The sequence below is a fragment of the Petaurus breviceps genome, unplaced genomic scaffold (genome assembly GCF_028583685.1).
Source record: "Petaurus breviceps papuanus isolate PSGF00001 unplaced genomic scaffold, PetGlider_PUasm1.0 76, whole genome shotgun sequence".
Taxonomy (NCBI): domain Eukaryota; kingdom Metazoa; phylum Chordata; class Mammalia; order Diprotodontia; family Petauridae; genus Petaurus; species Petaurus breviceps.
Genome location: NW_027186473.1, coordinates 66,286,692 through 66,307,143, shown reverse-complemented (window position 1 = coordinate 66,307,143; position 20,452 = coordinate 66,286,692). Strand labels below are relative to the sequence as shown.

The window sequence follows — 20,452 nt, the reverse complement described above, 5'->3', positions numbered from 1 at the left end:
CTATTTAACTTTCAGGGTTATCACTACCTGATCATCATAATGGAAAAGATTCAACCAAGTATCTTCTGGTAGTTGTAATTAAAATGCATAAAACATTGCTTTGAGATCTTCAATGTGCCAGATATACTCAGTATACTGCTTACTATACTGCCATCCTAAAATACAAAGTCTGTAATAAATCTGTATACACAAATACAACAAATCTGTAAACACAAATGAAAATATTGTACAAGCTTCCAGTCATGAAGGAAACAAGAAAAATACCCAAACTATGATAAGATGTAAGCAGCAGTGATTTTAAATCAACTGTTTATTTCCAAATGTTTATGAGTTACCAGAAGGTCTTTTGGAAAATACAATGAAATGGAAAATGAATATGAATGGAACTAGTAATGGAATAAAGGCCTGAGCTAGTCTTAATTTTAATTGGGAAGGGACATTCTTGTTAATTTTCTTGCATAACATTAAATTAATGAATAGATGCTATAAGTTAACCCTCAAAAGGTTTTAGTGAGCATCCCAACTAGGACCAAACACAAAAACAAAGTTCATTCTTTTAAAAAAAATTCTTTTAATGGAATGCCAGTGCCCTTGGCAGCTTCAGCTCCTGGCCTGTGGAGTGTATGGGGACCAAGCACCAGTCTGAGGGGTAATCGCTCTTGCTTTAACCTTCTTGGATCTGGATTGCAGTCTAGGGTGGAGGTCCGGGGGTGTGTGTCCAGCTTGCCAGAGTGTGTGGAGACCAAAGAGAGGGCACCCATCTAACACCTGTGGCAGCTGAGAAAACCTCAGCATTTGGGATAGAAGCTCCCCTGTCTGGTGGCAGAGTCCTACTGTGGCAAAAAGCCCAGGGGTCAAGTGACTGAGGGGCAACATGACCAGGCAAAGGAAACAAAACAAACAGAAGAATCCAACATTAGACTCCTATTTTGGGGTCAAAAAGGATCAAAGCATGGAAGAGGAGGAAGACAGTGAAGTCAGAACTCCTGCACCAAAAGCTTCAAAGGAAAATATGAGCTGGTTACAGGCCATAGAGGACCTTAAGAAACAGAGAAGTGGAGAAAAAATTGGGAAGAGAAATGAGAACGATGCAAGAAAATTACGAAATGAGAGTCAACAGCATGACTGAGGAAAATCATACCTTAAAAAACAGACTAACTCAAAGGGCAAAAGAGGCTGAAAAGGGCAATGAGGAGAGGAATGCCTTAAAAAGCCAAATTTGCCAGATGGAAAAAGAATCTCAAAAGCTCAATGAGGAGAATCATTCCTTCAGATTTAGAATGGAACAAAGGAAAGGTAATGACTTTATGAGAAATCAAAATGCTGTTAAGCAGATCCAAACAAATGAAATATCTCATGGGAAAAACCACTGACCTGGAAAATAGATGCAGGAGAGATAATTTAAAAATTATTGGACTTTTATTGGACCATAAAATCATGATCAAAGAAAGAACCTAGAAATCATGCTCTGAGAAATTCTTAAGGAAAATTGTCCTGATCTTTTAAAATCAAAAGGCAAAATAGAGGTTGAAAGAATCCACTGATCACCTCCTGAAAAAGATCCCAAAAGAACACTCTTAGGAATATTCTAACGAGGTTCTGGAATTCCCAGATCAAGGAGAGAATATTTCAAGCAGCCAGGAAGAAAAATTTGAATATTGTGGAAACACAATCAGGATGACACAGGATCTGGCAGCTTTTACACTGAGGGATCGAAGGGCCTGGAATATGATATTCCAGAAATCAAAGGAGTTGGGATTAAAACCAAGAATCACCTACCCAGCAAAACTGAGTATCATGTTTCAGGGGAAAATATGATCATTCAGTGGAATAGAGAACTTTCAAGTATTCTTGATGAAAACACCAGAGTTGAATAGAAAATCTGACATTCAGATACAAGAAGAGAAGCTTGAGAAGGTAAACAGGGAAAAGAAATCATAAGCCATTTATTAAAGTTGAACTATTAACATTACTACATGGAAAAACGATAATTGTAACTGATGAAACTTTTCTCAGTATGAAAATAGTTGAAGGAAATAGAAATATATATATATATATATATATATATGTCTATATTGGAGGGTATACAGGCATATGAATACATATGTGAATGTGTGTATATATGTTTACAGGTATATATACATAGAGGGCACAGGAACAATTTAATAGGAAGGGATGATGCTTAAAAGGTGAAATTAAGACTTGAGAGAGGAATATAATAGAGAGGAGATGGAGAGAGACAGAATGGGGTAAACTATCTCATATAGAAGAGACAAGTTACAAAGGAGGGAAAGAATAGTAAGGCAAAAGGGAATGGGTCAACCTTATTCTCATTGAATTTGGCTTATGGATGGAATGAAATACACACTAAATAGGATATCTTGCCCTACACGAGAGTAGATGGGAAGGGGATGAGAGGGGGATGATGGCAGGGAGGGCAGTTGGAAGCATTCACTTTTGAAAAGGGACAGGATCAAAGTAGAGAATAGAACAAGTGGAATAAGAGGGAGGGAAATATAGTCAGTCTTTTATAATATATCTACTATGTTAATATTTTGCATTAGCTACACATGTACAACCTATACTGAACTGCTTTTCTTCCCAGTGGGGGTGGGTGACAAGGGAGGAAGGGAATGAATCTGGAATTCAAAGTTTTAAAATCAAATGTTTAAAATTATACACACACACATATACTATAATTAATACTATTTTACATGTAATTGGGAAGTGAGAATGTACAGGCACTGGGGCATTGAGATCCTATACCCTACTGGAAAAGTCGAAGTGGGTATGGGAGAAGATATGGGAGAAAGCAGATTGGAGAAGGGGCTATCCTGTTGGATTGCTATTTTGGGGTGGTGGGTAGGGAAAAGCGGGGAGAAAATTTGTAACTCAAAATGTGGCAGAAATGAATGATGTAAATCAGAAGTTAATAAAGCATTTCAAAAATGAAAAAAAAAGAATCATTGGGAATATCAGCAGATAGAGATAATGGTAGTCTTGGGCACTGAATGCAAAAGCATGTTCAGAGGTAGGAAAAGCTAAGTTTAAATTCTGCCTCAAACACATACTGACTACCTCTTCGTGCCCCCCAGACTATAAATATAAATATCGAGACTATAAATTGCAAGATAAATTGAAGAAAATTTGTTTGGCTGAATTAGTAGAAAGAGTTTTCTTATTAGGAGTTCATCTACAAGGCCCAGTGGATAGAGTGCTGGTGGAGTCAGAAAAACCTAAATTCAAATCTAGTCTCAGGCACCTCCTAACTGTGCAGCTCTGGGTAAGTTAATCAACTTATCTCTGCCTTAGTTTCTTCATCTGCAAAATGGGGATAATAATAACCAGAGTTGTTGTGAGGAAAAAAAGACATACTATTTGAAAAGTACTTTGCAAACCTAAGCTATTATAATTAACACAATGAAATCACAAGTCCAGAGAAAACAAAAGCAAAAGGAAGTCTCATTCATGAAATTCCCTCTATTGCTGCAATCCACTTCTACCTCCCAATAAAACTATTGTTTGCATTACCAAAAAAAAATCTTTTAATACAGTAAAAAAAGAAAGCCGTGTGATAAAACCCAACTTTATGATTGAAGAAGCCTCAATGCTTGAGACTTTTTTTGGAACAATTTTTTTTCTCACTCTCCTGTTATTGTATGTTCACTCTTCTCTGTTTCACAGGATGCTCTAATGAAATATATATACATATATATATATTTCTTATTAAAGAGTTTTCTGTTCTTTTATTTAGATCACTTACTATTTTATTCATGCATTTTGAGAGTGGAGCAAAGCCATTTTAATGTAAATTTGGATTTGGAAGCTGGAATGGTCATAAGAAAATGTAAAAAAAAATTCTAGAGCAGCAGAACCCAAAAAATGTCAGAGTGAAACAAATTTCCAAATGGTAATTGGGGAAGTTATCTTTAAAATGAAAGTTTAGTCCCTGAGAGTCGATACATTCATTTAAGCCACTAAAGGGAAAGAAATTTGAAAAGAATTAAAGGAGGCTAAAAAGGTGTTCTGTGTGAGTCAGGGCAGTCAGCTGACAATGCTTCAGGTAAGAGATTCTTTTCTGGGGAGTGAGAATTGATTTCACTGGTCAACAGCTTTTGGCACCACCTAGCATTAGAAGGAGAAGTTTTTTTTTTGTTGTTTTTTTGTTTTTAGCAATTGGGGTTAAGTAACTTGCTCAAGGTTACAGGGCCAGGTGTTTCTGGGTGTGGTGCTAAGTATCTGAGCCTGGATTCCATCCCAGGTCATCCCGACTCTGGGACCGGTGCTCTTACTCACCCGCCTGCCCCTAAGAAAAGTTTTTTAAGAGCATTTTTAGAGCCTTTTTGCTGTATGGTGCTGAAGCGGCAAGCACCCCAAGCGTCCTCAGGGTTGCTGCCAACACAGGGTCTTAGATCTGCTTTGTTAAAGGAAAGCAACTCAAAATGGGTTAACAAGCTTACTTTAATCAGTCAGATATGTATCGTTCACCTACTTCAGGGGAAAAAGGTCAGCACCCTGAACTTCAGAATATACAGACAGAGAATTATCAAGACAGAGATACAGATCAAGTAGATAGTTTTCCAAACTGTCCAACCATTATATCCATACCAAACAACATCTGGGTTTCAAAGCCAGGGGGCTCTGGACAACGGCTTTCCAGAGTTTCATCTGATCAAATCACAGAACACTTCTCAAAGTGAGCCCCAAAACAAAGCTACACATCAGGGCTTATATAGCCTTCTCCTGGCTCAGAGAATGTAACAACCTTATTGACTCACTGGCAAATCAAGAAGTATCTACTGAAAAACAAGCCTCCCACCCCAGGCTCCAGGTGCACTTTAGCCTAGGGGCAGGGAAGATCTTCAAAATTTACATTCCCATTACAGGTGCTACCTCTGGTTTGAAGGAGAAGAAAAAGCAGAGACTGTAGTACAGGTTTTGCAGCTGCTTTTTATCCTGGTGAATTGGCTAGGTTGATTTACCATGCTTAAAGTGTCAGCCTTGCTGTGATCTCCATTCTGAGTTGATAACACTACATCGAGGTGAGTGAATAACTGACTAGACTTGTCTGTAGAGTCTAGAAGTAGTATTTCTGATAACTTTTACATTTCTCTGATTGAAAGGAAACTGTTATAGACATTAAGAGATAGGAATATCTAAATATCCTTTTTGGGGTGTTAATAAATTAAAAGAACTTGTAAATGTTATATGTAAATACAGTAGAGAAGAATATTTTTCTAGCTAAATAGTAATGAGGTCTAACAGACAAGCAGTAAGCAAAGATGCAGATATTCCTAAATGGACCAATGACATGAAAGCACATAGTCCAGAGTTATGTATTACCCTAAGTAAATGTGTTTTTCTCCCTTGTGCTATCTTGCAATGTTCCTATTAAGTGTATTCCCGAAGATCCTGAGTACACTGAAAGATTGTGACGCATATTAATGTGTGAATTGTGATATACTTTGTTAGTTAAGCACTTGATTTGAGTATCTATGATGTTTTTACATATTATGTTTGTTTACTTTAATAAGTAAAAGTGTTTTTTTTTTAAGATTAAAAGTGTCAACTGTTGTTAGTGGCTGGTTATATAAACAGCTTACACCTGTAGGATATTACATTGTGAGAGGTTGGTTGTATAAATAGAAATGCATCAGTAAGGGCTCAAGATACAGAGTGGGAAGTAGAGGGAACATATTTTTCCTAAAGAGGGTTATCCATAGAAACCTTGGTGTGAGATCTCTCTCTGGGAACCTAATTCTGCCAAGGTAAAGGCAGGGTGGCATGAGAGATTAATAAGTTCTTTTATTACTAGAACTACCACTATTACTACTAGTATTCTCACTGTTGCTAGCACCGTGCTGCTACTACTACTATTTCGACCACTGCCACTGCTACAACTATTACCATTTCTCCTTCTCCTCCCAGTACTACCTCTACTACTACTCCTACTATGAGTTAGCTTTTTTATAGTGCTTTACAAATACTTCCATTTTATCCTTAAAACAGGACTGGAAGGTAAGTGTTATTATCTCCGTTTTAGAGAAAATGAGGCAGGCATAAATTAAGTGATTTGCAAAGTGATTTGCATAGACAGAATGTGACTGAGACAGGATTTGAACTCAGGTCTTCCTACCCTCAAGCTTAGTGCTCTATTCACTAACACCTATACGCTGTAGAGATACCACATTTAATAAAATGTCAATCTTGGTGTAATCCTTGAGCCAGAAAGGTGGGGGATTTTAGGTGTGACTAAAACTACATAAAGTATTTGATATAGAGAGTTACTGTGCCAGTTGGTTCTGCTTAACTCTTTTCTTTCATTCCAAGTGAGGGTTCTTTTGAGGTGTGTGGCAGGGTATACCCAGAAGTTACAATAATATGAACACACAGGGCATCAATAAAGTTAATATGAAAATAAACATAATTATGATACTTTCAATAAATATCACCAAAAATAGTTTTGGCTCTTTTCATATTACAAATTAAGCTTAAGGAAATACTTCTTTAGAACTATGTTATGAGACTGATACAACAAATGTTATTATTTTTATTTGACAAATGAGGATTCTGAGGTTCTAAGTAATGGCATGATTTTCCCGCCCCTGGTCACATAGACTATCAAAAAACAGGAATTCTAACAGAAAGCCTCCTAACTAATTAGATCCATTGGTCTTTCTATGAAAGCATGGCTATACTAAATGTTTTAGGGTTTTTTTTCTCCTTCAGAGTAAAATTTTAATGTTGAATAAATGTGAAAATTGTTTAAAATATTAAGCCAGTAGAGGTCACTAACAGACTTTAGCAAAAAACTAACATTCACTTAATTTTCTTAAGGAGAATAAAGGAAAGGTACATTCTCTGTATTATAATCACTTTGAATTTTTAAGATAGGCTAGTAATTGATTGACCTCAATTAAATTTCATATATAAAAGGAAGCAAGTACAATTTATTTACAATTTGGTTTTGCTTCTCATGAGGCAAAAGTTGGTGCTTCATGTCGAAACAGAAAAGGAAATCTGTGTTCATGTGAAGCAAAAAGATATCTGTGGGAGTGACATTCAAAACCAGACTTTTAAAACCTCATGAATAGAGGTTAGCTAATGTGATGTTTTATATTGATTCACAGAATCACCAAACTAGAAGGGGTCTTGGAGCTCATCTAGTGTACAAAATCCTTACTTTGCACATGAGGAAATGAAGACCCTGAGTTAATTGCCCTACGTCATGTAGCTGGTAACTGAAAGAGCTGATATTTAAAAATGGGTTTTCTTAATCATTCCACTATGTCATATTACACCAAAATTATTTAGTAAACATTAAAAAATCTATACAGGTTTAAAAAAAAACGATCCATGTAATGGCAAACCTGATCAAATCAATAAACTTGAAATGCTTTATGGCATACTGGGGCATTCTGAACCAAAATAGTTTCTAAGAATTTTGTTGCAAGCAGTTAAAGATTCAGACTATTGACAGAACTCTTGTAGAGTTCAGAAAATGGTTTATTTTCTCCTAAACTGAAATGTTATTTGCTACCTTTTAAGCATCTTTTTTTTCTTCAATCAAGCACATTCACGTATCATAAGAGAGCAGCCCACTTATCTTTAGCCAAGATAGCTTGGTTTACTGACCTGTAGAATGTTGGGCTTGGAAGCCTTTTCTTTGTAGTGAGGCATCAGAAACAAAGCGAAGGAACATCTTATTTCCAGTTGCCACCAAGGGATCTGGCTTTTTGTTGCCACACAGACGACCCAGAATTGGTGATTTTTCTGTTTCTCCATCAAACACTTCCAAGTGATCATAAGCACATTCCTGATGCTGTTCAATTTCAAACTCGCTGAAAGCCTATCCAAAAAAAAAAATAGAAAAAACCCCTCTAAATTACAGCAAAAATGCATAATTTCTTTTGAACAAAAATTAAAAGGGAGGAGGGCAATGTAAATTAATAAGTCTTTGTAATATAACCCTACACTGAAATCCCACTCTCATGCTTCACCTGGAGTGACTTGGAGGTCAAATTCTAGAAAATTCTATCAAGGTTGAAAAGTAAAAGTATATAGATAGACTACATATTCAGCTTATGAACACCAGCTTAAATATATCCATATAGGTTCTTCACCAGGTTGTCCTCAGGGTAATGAAATGTTAAGCTACAACAACTGAAAAAGTCAGTCTACACTTGTTTGATTTTAAAAAGCCCTTCATAACCTGGCCCCAACCTACATTTTGAGTCTTGTTATACATTACTCCTCTTTTTGCCTTCTTTTTGGTCCCCACATCTCTACATCTTTGCAATGGATTGTCTGCTATGCTTGAAGTCACTGACACTCTCCCCAGAGAATACCTTACTCACTTCAGGATTCAGCTTAATGAACTACTTACTAAATTTTTAACCAGGTTAAAAACTGTGTTTTACCTGGGGGCGGTGGTCCATGAATGTGTTTTTTCTTTTCTTTTTGGAGGGGGGAAGGTAGGGTAATTGGGGTTAAGTGACTTGCCCACTGCTAGTTTTGTGTTAAGTGTGTGAGATCAGATTTGAACTCAGGTCCTCCTGACTCCAGGGCCCAGGCTCTATTCACTGTGCCACCTAGCCACCCCTTCCATGAATATTTTTTAAAATGTTTTGATAATTCTATTCCAAAACAACTCTTTTTCTCTGGAATCTTCTTGATTTTAGTTTATTTAAAAGTATTACTTGGGGAAAAATTGTCCATAGGCTTCAAACATGCTAAGAATTATTGTTCCACATAAACCTATACAAAATCTTATCTGATTTCTTCAACTGAGTGATTTTCTTCTATAACTACCTTGTATTTACTTATTTATTTATTCATCCTACATGTGTTTATATATGTCTGTCTAGTTTCCCCATCAAATGTAATCTCTTGAGAGCAAAGTGTTTTCCAGTTTTTTAATCTTAGCACCTCACACAGTGCCTGGCATGGAGGAGGTGCTTAAAAATGCTTACTGATTGAGGCAGAAAGGGGTTGTGAGCTACATCAGTGGAAGGAGTATTTATGGATATAGACTTATGGATCCTTTAAGCATTATATCACCATAATGGAAAAACCTTATAGAATGTTTACTTTCTAGGGAACTGTGACACACACACACACACACACACACACATACACGTACACACACTATAAGGCTGGTACGTGAAATTGACAGAATTTATTTTTAAAAATTGGTATGATGTGTTAGAAATTGTAGGGAAAAAAAGGCTAGTTATATGTGAAGGACAAGGAATACCAGCCCAAGTGCTCAGCTGCTACCTAAGTGATTTCAGAAGAGAGTAAATGCTCCTTCAATTTAAGTGGACCTCAGTCCCCGAAAGAATTCAGTATTCTCCTCCAAAGAAGATATGAAATAAATATACTTTCTTCATATAGCAAAGTTCTCCCCCTTGCAATCCACATCAGTGATCTGTCATGGAAAATTTTTGCCATCCTCCATTAATTCTCTCCCCTGATCCCTCCTGATTCCCTCTGAATATTGTTTATTTCAGGGAGGCCTCATCTTCTTGCACATACTTCTTCTCTCTGGAACTATGAACCATGATCAAGAGAATTCTATCCTTGCTTCTGGATGGAGTATATAAATATATTCCCCTATCCCACTCCCCCCACTTCTCATTCTGGTAACTTTCTGGGTCAAAAGACCCATCTCTGGCCATCAATTCCTTATATGTATTATTTCTCCCATTGAAAGTTATATCCTTGGGGGGCAGAGTCAAGATGGCGGAGTAGAAACAGGACTTCTGAGCAGCTCCCACTTCCACCTCCTCCAATTCATGTAAAAAAAAAATTACTCTAAACAAACTTTGGAGCTACACAACCCACAAAATGACAGAGAGAAGCTAACTTCCTGCTGAAGACAGTCCAGCAGGCCGGCAGGAAGGGGCCAGCATAGCTCTCTAAAAGCCGAGCCAAGCCCTGCATGAGCTGGAGGTTTTAGCCTCAGGGTGGCCACAACCAGCTGCCAGCTAGAGGGACTTCAGATCACCAGCAACTGTGGTGGTTTCCAAAATTAGTAACCCATAGATGCTAAGGACAAAGTGAGAGGTTAGTGCAGTGTGGACTTTGGGAACTGGGAGTTTGGGAGTGCAGTCCAGCTTTTACCTGATGGGGGGAGAAGCAGCTGAGGTGCCGCAACTGTGCAGACACTGCCACAAACTGCTTCAGAGCTCCTGGCCTGCATATTGTAGGGGGACCAAGCAAACAGTCTTAGGGGTTATCACTCATGCTTTAACCTGCTTGGATCTGGATTGTCTAGGGTGGAGGTGCTGGGGTGTGTGACCAGTTTTCCATGACATGTGGAGGCTTCAGAAAGGGCAGCTCAAGCAGCTGCAAAAAACCCAGTGATTAGGACAAAGCTCCCCTCTCTGGTAGCAGAGTTATACTGTGACAAAAAGCTCAAAAGTCAAGTAATTGATTGACAACATAAGTAAGCAAAGGAAGCAAAGCAAGCACAGTGGTCTGGCTTTGGATTCCTATTTTGGGGACAAAAGGGAGCAAAGCATGAAACAGGAGGAAGACAGCAAAGGCATAATTCCTGTACCAAAAGCTTCCAAGAAAAATATGAGCTGGTTACAGACTACAGAGGAGCTTAAGAAGGATTTTGAAAACCAAATAAGAGAAGTGGAGGAAAAATTGGGAAGAGAAATGAAAATGATGCAAGAAAATTATGAAATGAGAGTCAATAACCTGACTGAAGAAAATAACACCTTAAAAATAGACTAATTCAAATGGTAAAGGAGGCTCAAAAAGGCAATGAGGAGAAGAATGTCTTAAAAAGCCAAATTTGCCAGATGGAAAAAGAATCTCAAAAGTTCACTGAAGAGAATCATTCCTTCAGAATTAGATTGGAGCAAATGGAAGCTAGTGACTTTATGAGAAATCAAGATACTATTAAACAGATCTAAACAAATGAAAAAATAGAAGGCAATGTGAAATATCTCATTGGGAAAACTACTGACCTAGGAGACAGATCCAGAAGAGATAATTTAAAAATTATTGGACTATCTCAATGCCTAAAAGAAACCAGATAAAAAAAAGAACCTAGAAATCATCCTTCAAGAAATTCTCAAGGAAAATTGCCCTGATGTTTTAGAACCAGAGGGCAAAACAGAGGTTGAAAGAATCCACCAATTACCTCCTAAAAAGATCCCAAAAAGAAAACTCCTAGGAATATTATAACCAGGTTCCAGAATTCCCAGATCAAGGAGAAACTATTACAAGCAGCCAGGAAGAAACAAATTGAATATTGTGGAAACACATTCAGGATAACACAGGATCTGGCAGCTTCTATACTGAGGGATCGAAGGGCTTGGAATATGATATTCTGGAGGTCAAAGGAGATGGGATTAAAACCAAGAATCACCTACCCAGCAAAACTGAGTATCATGTTTCAGGGGAAAATATGGTCATTCAATGAAAGAGAGAACTTTCAAGCATTCTTGATGAAAAAACCAGAGTTGAATAGAAAATTTGACATTCAGATACAAGAAGCAAGAGAAGGTAAACAGGGAAAAGAAATTGTAAGGAACTTATCAAAGTTGAACCATTTACATTCTTACATGGAAAAAATGTAATTGTAACTTATGAAACTTTTCTCAGTAGGAAAATAGTTGAAGGGAATAGAAATATATATATATATATATATGTTTGTATATATACATATATATGTCTATATAGGAGGGTATATGGGCATATGTATACATATGTGAGTGTATGTATATATGTGTACAGGTATAAATAGACAGAGGGCACAGGACCAATTGAATAGGAAGGGATGATAGATAAAACATGCAATTAAGAGGTGAGAGAGGCATATAATGAGAGGAGATGGGGAGAGACAGAATGGGGTAAATTATCTCATATGCAAAGGAAAATTGTTACAATGGAGAGGAAGAACAGGAAGGCAAAAGGGAATGAATCAACTTTATTCTCATTGAATTTGGCTTAGGGAGGGAATGACATACACACTAAATAGGGTATCTTACCCTACAGGAGAGTAGGGGGGAAGAGAATGAGAGGGGAATGAAGAGGGCAGGCTGGGGGTGGGGGAGGTGGAAGCACACACTTTTGAAAGGGGACAGGATCAAAGTAGAGAATAAAGTAAGTGGGGGGTGGGATAGGATGGAGGGAAATACAGTCATTCTTTCACAGTATATCCACTGTGGAATTGTTTTGCATAGTTATGCATGTACAACCTATATTGAATTGCTTATCTTCCCAGTAAGGGTAGGTGATGAGGGAGGAAGGGAAAGAATCTGGAATTCAAAAATTTAAAATCAAATTTTAAAAAATATGCATTTATTATAATAATAATAATTATTATTATTTTACATGTAACTGGGAAATAAGATATACAGGCACTGAGGCACAGAGATCCAATGTGCTCTAATGGAATGTCAGAGGGGGAATGGGGGGAAGATATGGGGGAGAGCAGATAGGGGGAGGGGATATTCAGTTCAGTGTGATTGCTCTTGTGGGGTGGTAGGTAGTGGAAAAATGGGGAGAAAATTTGTAACTCAAAATCTTGTGTAAATGAATGATGTAAACTAAAAAGTAAAAAAGAGAGAAAAAAGTTATATCTTTGAAGAGAGGCACTGTCTTTGCTTTTATATTATATCCCCAAATTTAGCATAGTTGTCACTCAGCACATACTATTTAATAAATTCTTTTTCATTTGTTTGCTGTTGTTCATTCTTTAGAGCGTCTCAATGTGTCTCTCACCATAAATGGTGATTAAACAAAAAAATTAACAAAATCATTTTACATAGTTTATTATTCTTACCACCATCCTTATGGCACTTAATACTTGCACATAACCCTTCTTTATATGTGGTTTTCACATATTCATCTGCAAAATCTTATGAAATAACATAATGCTGAACTACAATGGAGATTATAAATACTAGAGAAGAGAGGCTTAAGAAACCAGAATGTTTACTGCAAATTAATCATGTCTCCACTTACTTGATACTTTTAATTTTGGTAGGGAGAAAAAGAAAAGAGGAGAAGAGAAGTTAGAAGAGGAGAAGAAAGAAGATGGACAGAGATTAAAAAGTTGGAGGAAAGAATTTATATCTAATCAGAAATGAAAAATGTAGTTAGAATTCCCCCCCCCCACCCAGAAAATGTGCTACTCTCCCTCAGTAAAGAATTAGGGAAAAAAAGGTAATGACATATAAGAATCAGAAATAACTTGCATTTTCTGGCTGGCTGCCATATTTTACAGAGGATATAGAGAAACTTGGGGTAGTAGGGCCAAGTACAGCAAACTAAACCAGCTGAAAGATCTGGTGGTTATGATTTACATTATTATGCTACACAAATGGTAGCAAAATTCATGATTTTCATATATCCATTTATATCTTAGAGGCATGTTGAATTCCATTGATTGATCATAACAACCAAATATTTTCATTCATTTTCCCATTCTGTCTTCATTATGTACACACAGATATATGTGATAATTGGCCATGTAAGTCTCTAGAGAGAGACTGAGAAAAGGTTATAGGATCATAGCTTTATAATTAGCCAACCCGCATTTTACAGACAAAGTAACTGAGGCACAGAGAAATTAAAACACTTGTCTGCAGAACTACTCAAATAGCTAGCATTTGAGATTGGATATGAATAAAAGTTATATTGCCATTCACAGCAACTGACTTAAATTACATCAAGCATATTTGGCTACATATAAAGTAATTCATTTCTTCCTCTGATAGTGATTAGATACTGGAAGAGGTTGTCAAGTCTACACAGGATCCACATAATTCACTGTCATGGTTGGTTTTCAGTGACCCATTGAGCTCTTAAATATAATTTCTAATTTGTGGTTCTGGAGAAATCATAATCCTCTAATTCATAGAAGAAGCAACTGGGGGAAAGAGGTTCACTGATATTTGCAAAGGACTTTCATTCAATAAATATTGGAATTCAGATAAGAACTCACAGGCCCTAAATTTCTTGTCTGTTGTTTATCCCACTCAGCTCAAAAAGAATAATATAAAGGGCCATTTCTTTCCTCTAATGAAATGCAGGATCTCTGGAATGAATCATAACATCTGTTTAACAGTGCATAGCAACATAGCACAACAGTGTAGGTCAAGCTGGCAAGTGAGGTGGCAGGCAAATATTTGATCTGGATCCAAATGGCTTTAGCTTTTTATCAAATTACTAATGGAATCAGACCAAATTTACAAGAGTTAAATCAGATGAGACTCCTTTGACAAACTGGATTCAAGGCATATAAATAACTCATATTCCCACAGGCACCAGTGGATTTTTCTTCTGGAAGAAGAAAAGACTTTTAAAATTCTGACACCAAAATTAGTAGTTGCTCCCACCCCCATGTCAGCCTAACCTAAAGTTTTACCACATGCATGCAAAAAACTTTACCCATGTGCCATAAATACAGTGTTACTCTTTGAATGTTAGCCATTTCCACATACCAATGTGTTGAAGGCAAAGAGAAAGAGGAAATAAAGAGCAGAGTGTTGCAAGATTAAATTAAAAGATCAAATTGCATTCTATCTAAAAGGAATCTCTTCCAGGGCATAGACTAGCAAGCAAGAAGTAATCGCAGTCAAATCAACCCTGGATTGGACTAATACAAGTTTGCCAGAAATCATGAGGGACCCACAAGGGCATTGTATTAGGGTTCAAAAGAGGTGATTGTAAAGAAATTCCTACCAGGCTAGTCCTTGGGGTGCTCTTTCATTAAATAAAATAACAATATATGACTTTATATAAGCCACAGCATGAGGGAGTTAATCAACTGAGACTCTCACCAAATATTGCTGGAGGCTGACTTGTCTGCAGAACTACTCAAATAGCTACCATTTGAGATTGGATAGGAATACAAGTTATACTGCCATTCACAGTAACTGACTCAAATTACATCAAGCATATTTGGCTACATATAAAGTAATTATACATAAGAAAAAAATATGGTTCGTAATCAAGAGTGAACATTTGAGCATAATTCAATCATTGCCAAATTCACTAGGCAGAAGGAAATCCACTCTGGTACCTTGGTACAAATTATCTCCCATGTGAGGAATACCCTCCCTCCTCACTTTGGCCTCTGGAAAACACTTGCTCCCTTTAAGGTTCAGAACAAATGGCATCCCTTAAACAAGAATATTCCTAATCTTCACAGTCCTTAGTGTTTCCTTAGCCCTGAAATTATTTTGTATTTTTTTTGTACATGTTGCTTTTCCATTGTAGAATGTAGGCTCTGTTGGAGCAGTGACAGCTACACCTCTGTGTATGTATCCCCTCTACCTAGCACACTACCTATCATACATAGAAATATATTTGGTGAACTAAATTGATTTAGACTTAGTTTAGTCTCACATCATTTCCCCCTTCAATCTCTAACTGCCTCATTTGAACATTTAGCTAAATTCTCATTATCTCTAATGTCACCTTTAAGTCAAAGAGGCTTTTCTTGTTGGATTTCTAGGGGTATTTCAGTCTTTTGAAAGTCAAAGTTCACCCATTCTAGTGAATATATTTGTGAGATATTAGAATTACTGAACTATGTTTTAGTAAGACCAAGAAAAAGGTCTGCAGATAATAACCCTGGGCTCCAGTCAGAAATCCTTGTACATTTCCCACAAGCCAGGCTAAAAGATTAAGAAGCCACACTCAAAAGAAATAAAACTAAACTCTAGTCACAGACTGTGGAAATAATAAATGTATGCTGCTGTCTGGAACACCCAAGAAAGGCTAATCTCATGATTCTTGGTGGCAGCCAGGCAAGTTTCAATGGGACAGTACTCTATATTAACAGCTGTCCTTGAAGAAATGCCTCTACCTAAAATACAGACATTTTGGTTAATGTGAAAGGTTACAGAGAGTAACTATATTTATTCAAAAAGGACTTGAGTAAAATGATAGTACTAGATGTGGAAATTTGTTGCACTGAGGGTTAGCATCTCTACTAAAGATAAAGTGACTAATATGTACTAGCCCTAGCCCCATAAATAGCTGGACAACATTCTCCTGTTCTCCTCAAGTTCTAGTCCCTCTTTCTCTGCTTCTGATTTCCCACATAATATGTGAAGGATTGGAAGTTCCTCCAAAACTGCGACAGTTTTGGAAAATAATATACAGGTAAGTACATATTGAATGATGTTATTCAGGTTGTCTTGACATAATGTGTATAAGAAAGTAAAGTTAAACTATAGTAATGATAGCAGAATATTCCTGAGTGTGCTTTTCTTAGACCAGGGTGGGGGGGGGTGGAGTACAGACTGTACCTTCATTAGAATGAAGGAAAACATCCTGTGAATAAAAAGGCAAATATAAAATATACATAGTGGGAGAGGATTCTGGGAAGATGGCAGAGTAGGCCAAAAAACTTTTGTTTCTCCAAACTTCCCTGCAAAAACACAGAACACTGCCTCAGAGCAACAGATATAAGCATGGGGCAAAGCAGTTGTCTTCCTCAGACAATTTGAGAAGACCCCAGGAAAAAAACCGACCTCCGGGGCCCAAGATTTAGACTGAGGAAAGTGCAAACATCTCCATGCTGTCTCTGCAGAAGTCAACAAACAATAAGTCCTAGAGACATCTGGGTTGAGAGTCAGCCTCAGCCTTAGAAATTTTCATCTCACAGACAGTGTGGGTCTGACAGCTGAGTAGGAGAAGACAAAAGGACCTTCCAACACAGTTGTGTTGACCAGATGCTCTTAGAACGTGGCTGCAGGGGAGAAGGAGCTAGCACAAACCTAGTGAGGGCAATAGCAGAGGGGCAAGGGATGGGGAACCCTGATGGCTGTGGGCACTTCTAGGAGAGCAGAATCCCTGGTTTCAGTTCCTGGGCAAAAGAAGACAGCTGTAGTTTGCAGCCACTGGAGGGACTGCAGGGAGCAAGATCAGTGTGGCTGAAGCCCTAGTCATGGCTTAGGAGTGGAGATGAAAGCCCCAAGACAGAACTCAGAAAATAACAGTAAGAAGTACCAAGGTTTGAGTATTATTCCCCATACCTCAGGACTAGAACTTGATTACCCTTGTAGCTGCTAAAAACAAAATAAAATGAGGGAAGTGGAGCCAAGATGGAGTAAAGGCAGGGACTTGCCCAAGCTCTCCCCCCAACCCCTCTAAATAAATTCTAGAATGGTAGAATGAAAATAAAGAGGGAGTGAAACAAATTTCCACAGCGGGGAAACTTAGAAGGTTGGCAGGAAAGGTCTGTTGCACCAGGGTTAGAGAGGAGCACAGTCCAGCACAGGCACTGGGCACCAGCAAACCAAGAGTAGACCTTGGGGGTAACTGGTTAAGTGGTGGTTTCCAGATTTCTCAACCCACAGATGGTAAGAGGATTGTATAACAGTTCAGAAGGAAATTTAGAGATGCTGTTTGGTTGGCACCAGAGGCAGGACGCATTGCCTATATTTGGATCTGGGTCACAATCCTGGGTTTTAATCCCAGTGCAAGGAGGATCACTAGCACAGCTAAGCCTGCTCCCACAGTGGAGAAGGGATGTTAGTCACAGTTCCAGGGTTGAAAAGAGTGCTTGTGGCTGCTCACAAAACAGTACGGCAGAGTAGTAAACACATCTTTCTCTAGATTATACCACCTTGGAAGAATCAAAAACTAATAGGTCCTCATTTATAAAATATATAGGGAACTGAGTCAAATTTTCAAGAATACAAGTCATTCCCCAATTGATAAATGGTCAAATGATGTAAACAGGCAGTTTTCAGAAGGAGAAATTAAAGCTATCTCTAGTCATATGAAGAAAATGCTCTAAATCACTATTGATTACAGAGATGCAAATCAAAACAACTCTGAAGTACCACATCACACCTATCAGATTGGCTAGCATGACAAAACAGGAAAATGATAAACATTGGAGAAGATGTGGGAAAGTTAGAACACTAATTCAATGCTGGTGGAGTCATGAGTTGATCCAACCATTCTGGAGAGCAATTTGGAACTATGCCCAAAGGGCTATAAAAATGTGCACACGCTTTGATCCAGCTGTATCTCAAAGAGATCATAAAAATGGGAAAAGGACTCACATGTACAAAAATATTTATATAAGTTCCTTTGTAGTGGACAAAAATAGGAAATTTGAGGGGATGTCCATCAGTTGGGGAATGCCTGAAAAAGTTGTGGTATATGAAATTAATGGAATACTATTGTGACATAAGAAATGATAAACAGGCCCACTTCAGAGAAACCTGGAAAGAAATGATGCTGAGTGAACAGAACCAGGAGAACTCTGTACACAATAAAAGTCACAGTGTGCGATGACTGATTTTGATAGACTTCGCCTTTCTCAGCAATTCAAGGACCTAAAATAATTCCAAACGATGCACGCTGGAAAATGCCATCCAAACCAAGGGAAAGAACTATGGAGTTTGAATGAAGAGCATAGCTGACTATTTTCTTTTTTGTTTCGTTTTTTCTTTCTCATGGTTTCTCCCATTTGTTATAATTCTTCTATACAACCAGACTGTGAAAATGTATTTAACAGGAATATATGTGTAAAACCTACATCAGATTGTATGGCTTCTTTGGGAGGGAAGGAGGAGAGAGGGGGAGAAAATTTAAAACTTATAGAAGTGAACATTGAAAACTAAAAATAAACAAGATCACTTAAAAATTAAGAGGTCCTCAGAATTACTTCTGAAAACAACTGTACAAAAAGATGAAACTTGGGACAGCACTTAGGAAGTAGAGCCCCATTTTAGCATAGAGTAAAAAGTCAAGAAATAGGTTGCAGAAAATGAGCAAACAACAGAAAAAATTCAGATCACAGAATGTTACGATGGTGACAAGGAAGATCAAAACATATCCTCAGAAGAAGGCAACAAAGTCAAAAGTCCTGTGTCTAAAGCCTCAAAGAAAACTATGTATTGGTCTCATGTCATGGAAGAGCTCACAAAACAATTTTTTTAAATCAAGTAAAAGAGGAAAAATTGGGAAGATAAATAAGAGTGACAAAAGAAAATTATGAAAAAAGACTCAACAGTTTGGTAAAGGAGGCATAAGAAATACTGAAGATACTGAGGTGAGGAGCTAAGATGGTGGAGTGAAAGCACGGATTCACCTGAGCTCACCCATAAATTCCTTCAGCATCTCTAAAAAGTGCATCTGAACAAATTTTAGAGTGGCAGAATCCATTAGGAGACAGAGTTACTGATGTCCAGCCTAGGATAACAGGGAAAATCCATGGGTAGTATTTTTAAGCTGGGTGGGGGGAGAACAGACTGCAGCCCACAGTGAACATAGCTGCCCCAGCACAGACCTGACCATATCTAAGCTGGAGCGAGCCAGAGTGAACTGATTCACCCACAGCAGTCGCAATTCCCAAAACTCACCACAGGACAGGGTCTGCTGAAGCTAGATAAGCGACAAGTACAGGGCCTGCTGCAGCCACAGCAGCTACTCCTGGAGCTATCAGCCCACAGTTTAGATGTTTAAAAGTCACCTACTTGAACTTCTGGGAGCCAAGATGGTGGAGTAAACTGAAAGTGCTATGATTCCCCCCCCCCCACCTCCACCTTGTTGACCTTGAAAAGCCCAGAGAACATTGCCCTAAGATAAAATCCTGAAATGGTGGAAGCAGTGGGAAGCTTGGAACAACCACAGGAAGGGTGTGGCTGTGACTGTGTTGAGGCTAAAGGGGACCAGTGCAGGATGGGAGGTGTCCCAACAAGCCTCATTTCAGCAGACCAGCAGGAGATGCTGAACCCCCAGGGGATGGAGCCAGCAAGGGCTAACACCAGAACTCCAAGGTGTGCTTTTGGAAAGCCAGGAGAATTAGCAGACACCAGAGCAGCACCAGCCACCAGGGGGCGGGGACATGGAGACCTGAAGTGTTCTGACCACCCATTTTTCACACCTCACACTGTGAGCTTCTGTGTAGCCCAAGGGAAAGTCCTGGCCTTGGCTTTGGTCTCAGCACTCACCAGCCAGCTCCAGCTCAGCACCAGATGAGTTGCAGCATTGTATAGCCTCTAACTAACAGAACCAGAGGCCACAGCACACAAAGTCAGTAACCAGGCCCCTAAGTCCCAGCAGAAGAAGCATGGGTCACAGCCCTCTGTGTCCCAGAAGCAAAAATCCACTTTAAAAGTCAAGAAATGGGCAATCACAATGGGCAAAAAACCCCAAACTGTATAATCCTATTATTGTAAATTGTAGAATCCTATTATGGTGAATGAGAAGATCAAAATTTACATTCAGAAAGGGACACTATACCCACACCTGAAAGTTCTAAAGGAAATATGAACTGGTCTCAAGCCCAAAAAGCATCCTTGGGAAAGCTCAAGAATTTTAAAAGACAAATTGGAGAGGTAGAAGAAAAATTGACCAATTATTAAAAAAAACCACAATTGGCAAAATGGAAAAAAAGTTTAACTGAAGAGAACAACTGTTTAAAAGTACAATTAGCCAAATGAAAAAGGAGGTACAG

General features: G+C 38.2%; 1 protein-coding gene across 2 annotated transcripts in view; it reads right to left on the bottom strand.

Moving 5' to 3' along the window:
• Positions 1-20,452, bottom strand: part of TLL1 (tolloid like 1) — a 341,130-nt gene that overhangs the window by 12,766 nt on the left and 307,912 nt on the right. For both annotated transcript variants that reach the window (XM_069105652.1, XM_069105653.1), the window contains one exon: positions 7,636-7,849. In XM_069105652.1, the coding sequence (XP_068961753.1) occupies positions 7,636-7,849 (214 nt within the window). The remainder of the gene's footprint in view (positions 1-7,635; positions 7,850-20,452) is intronic.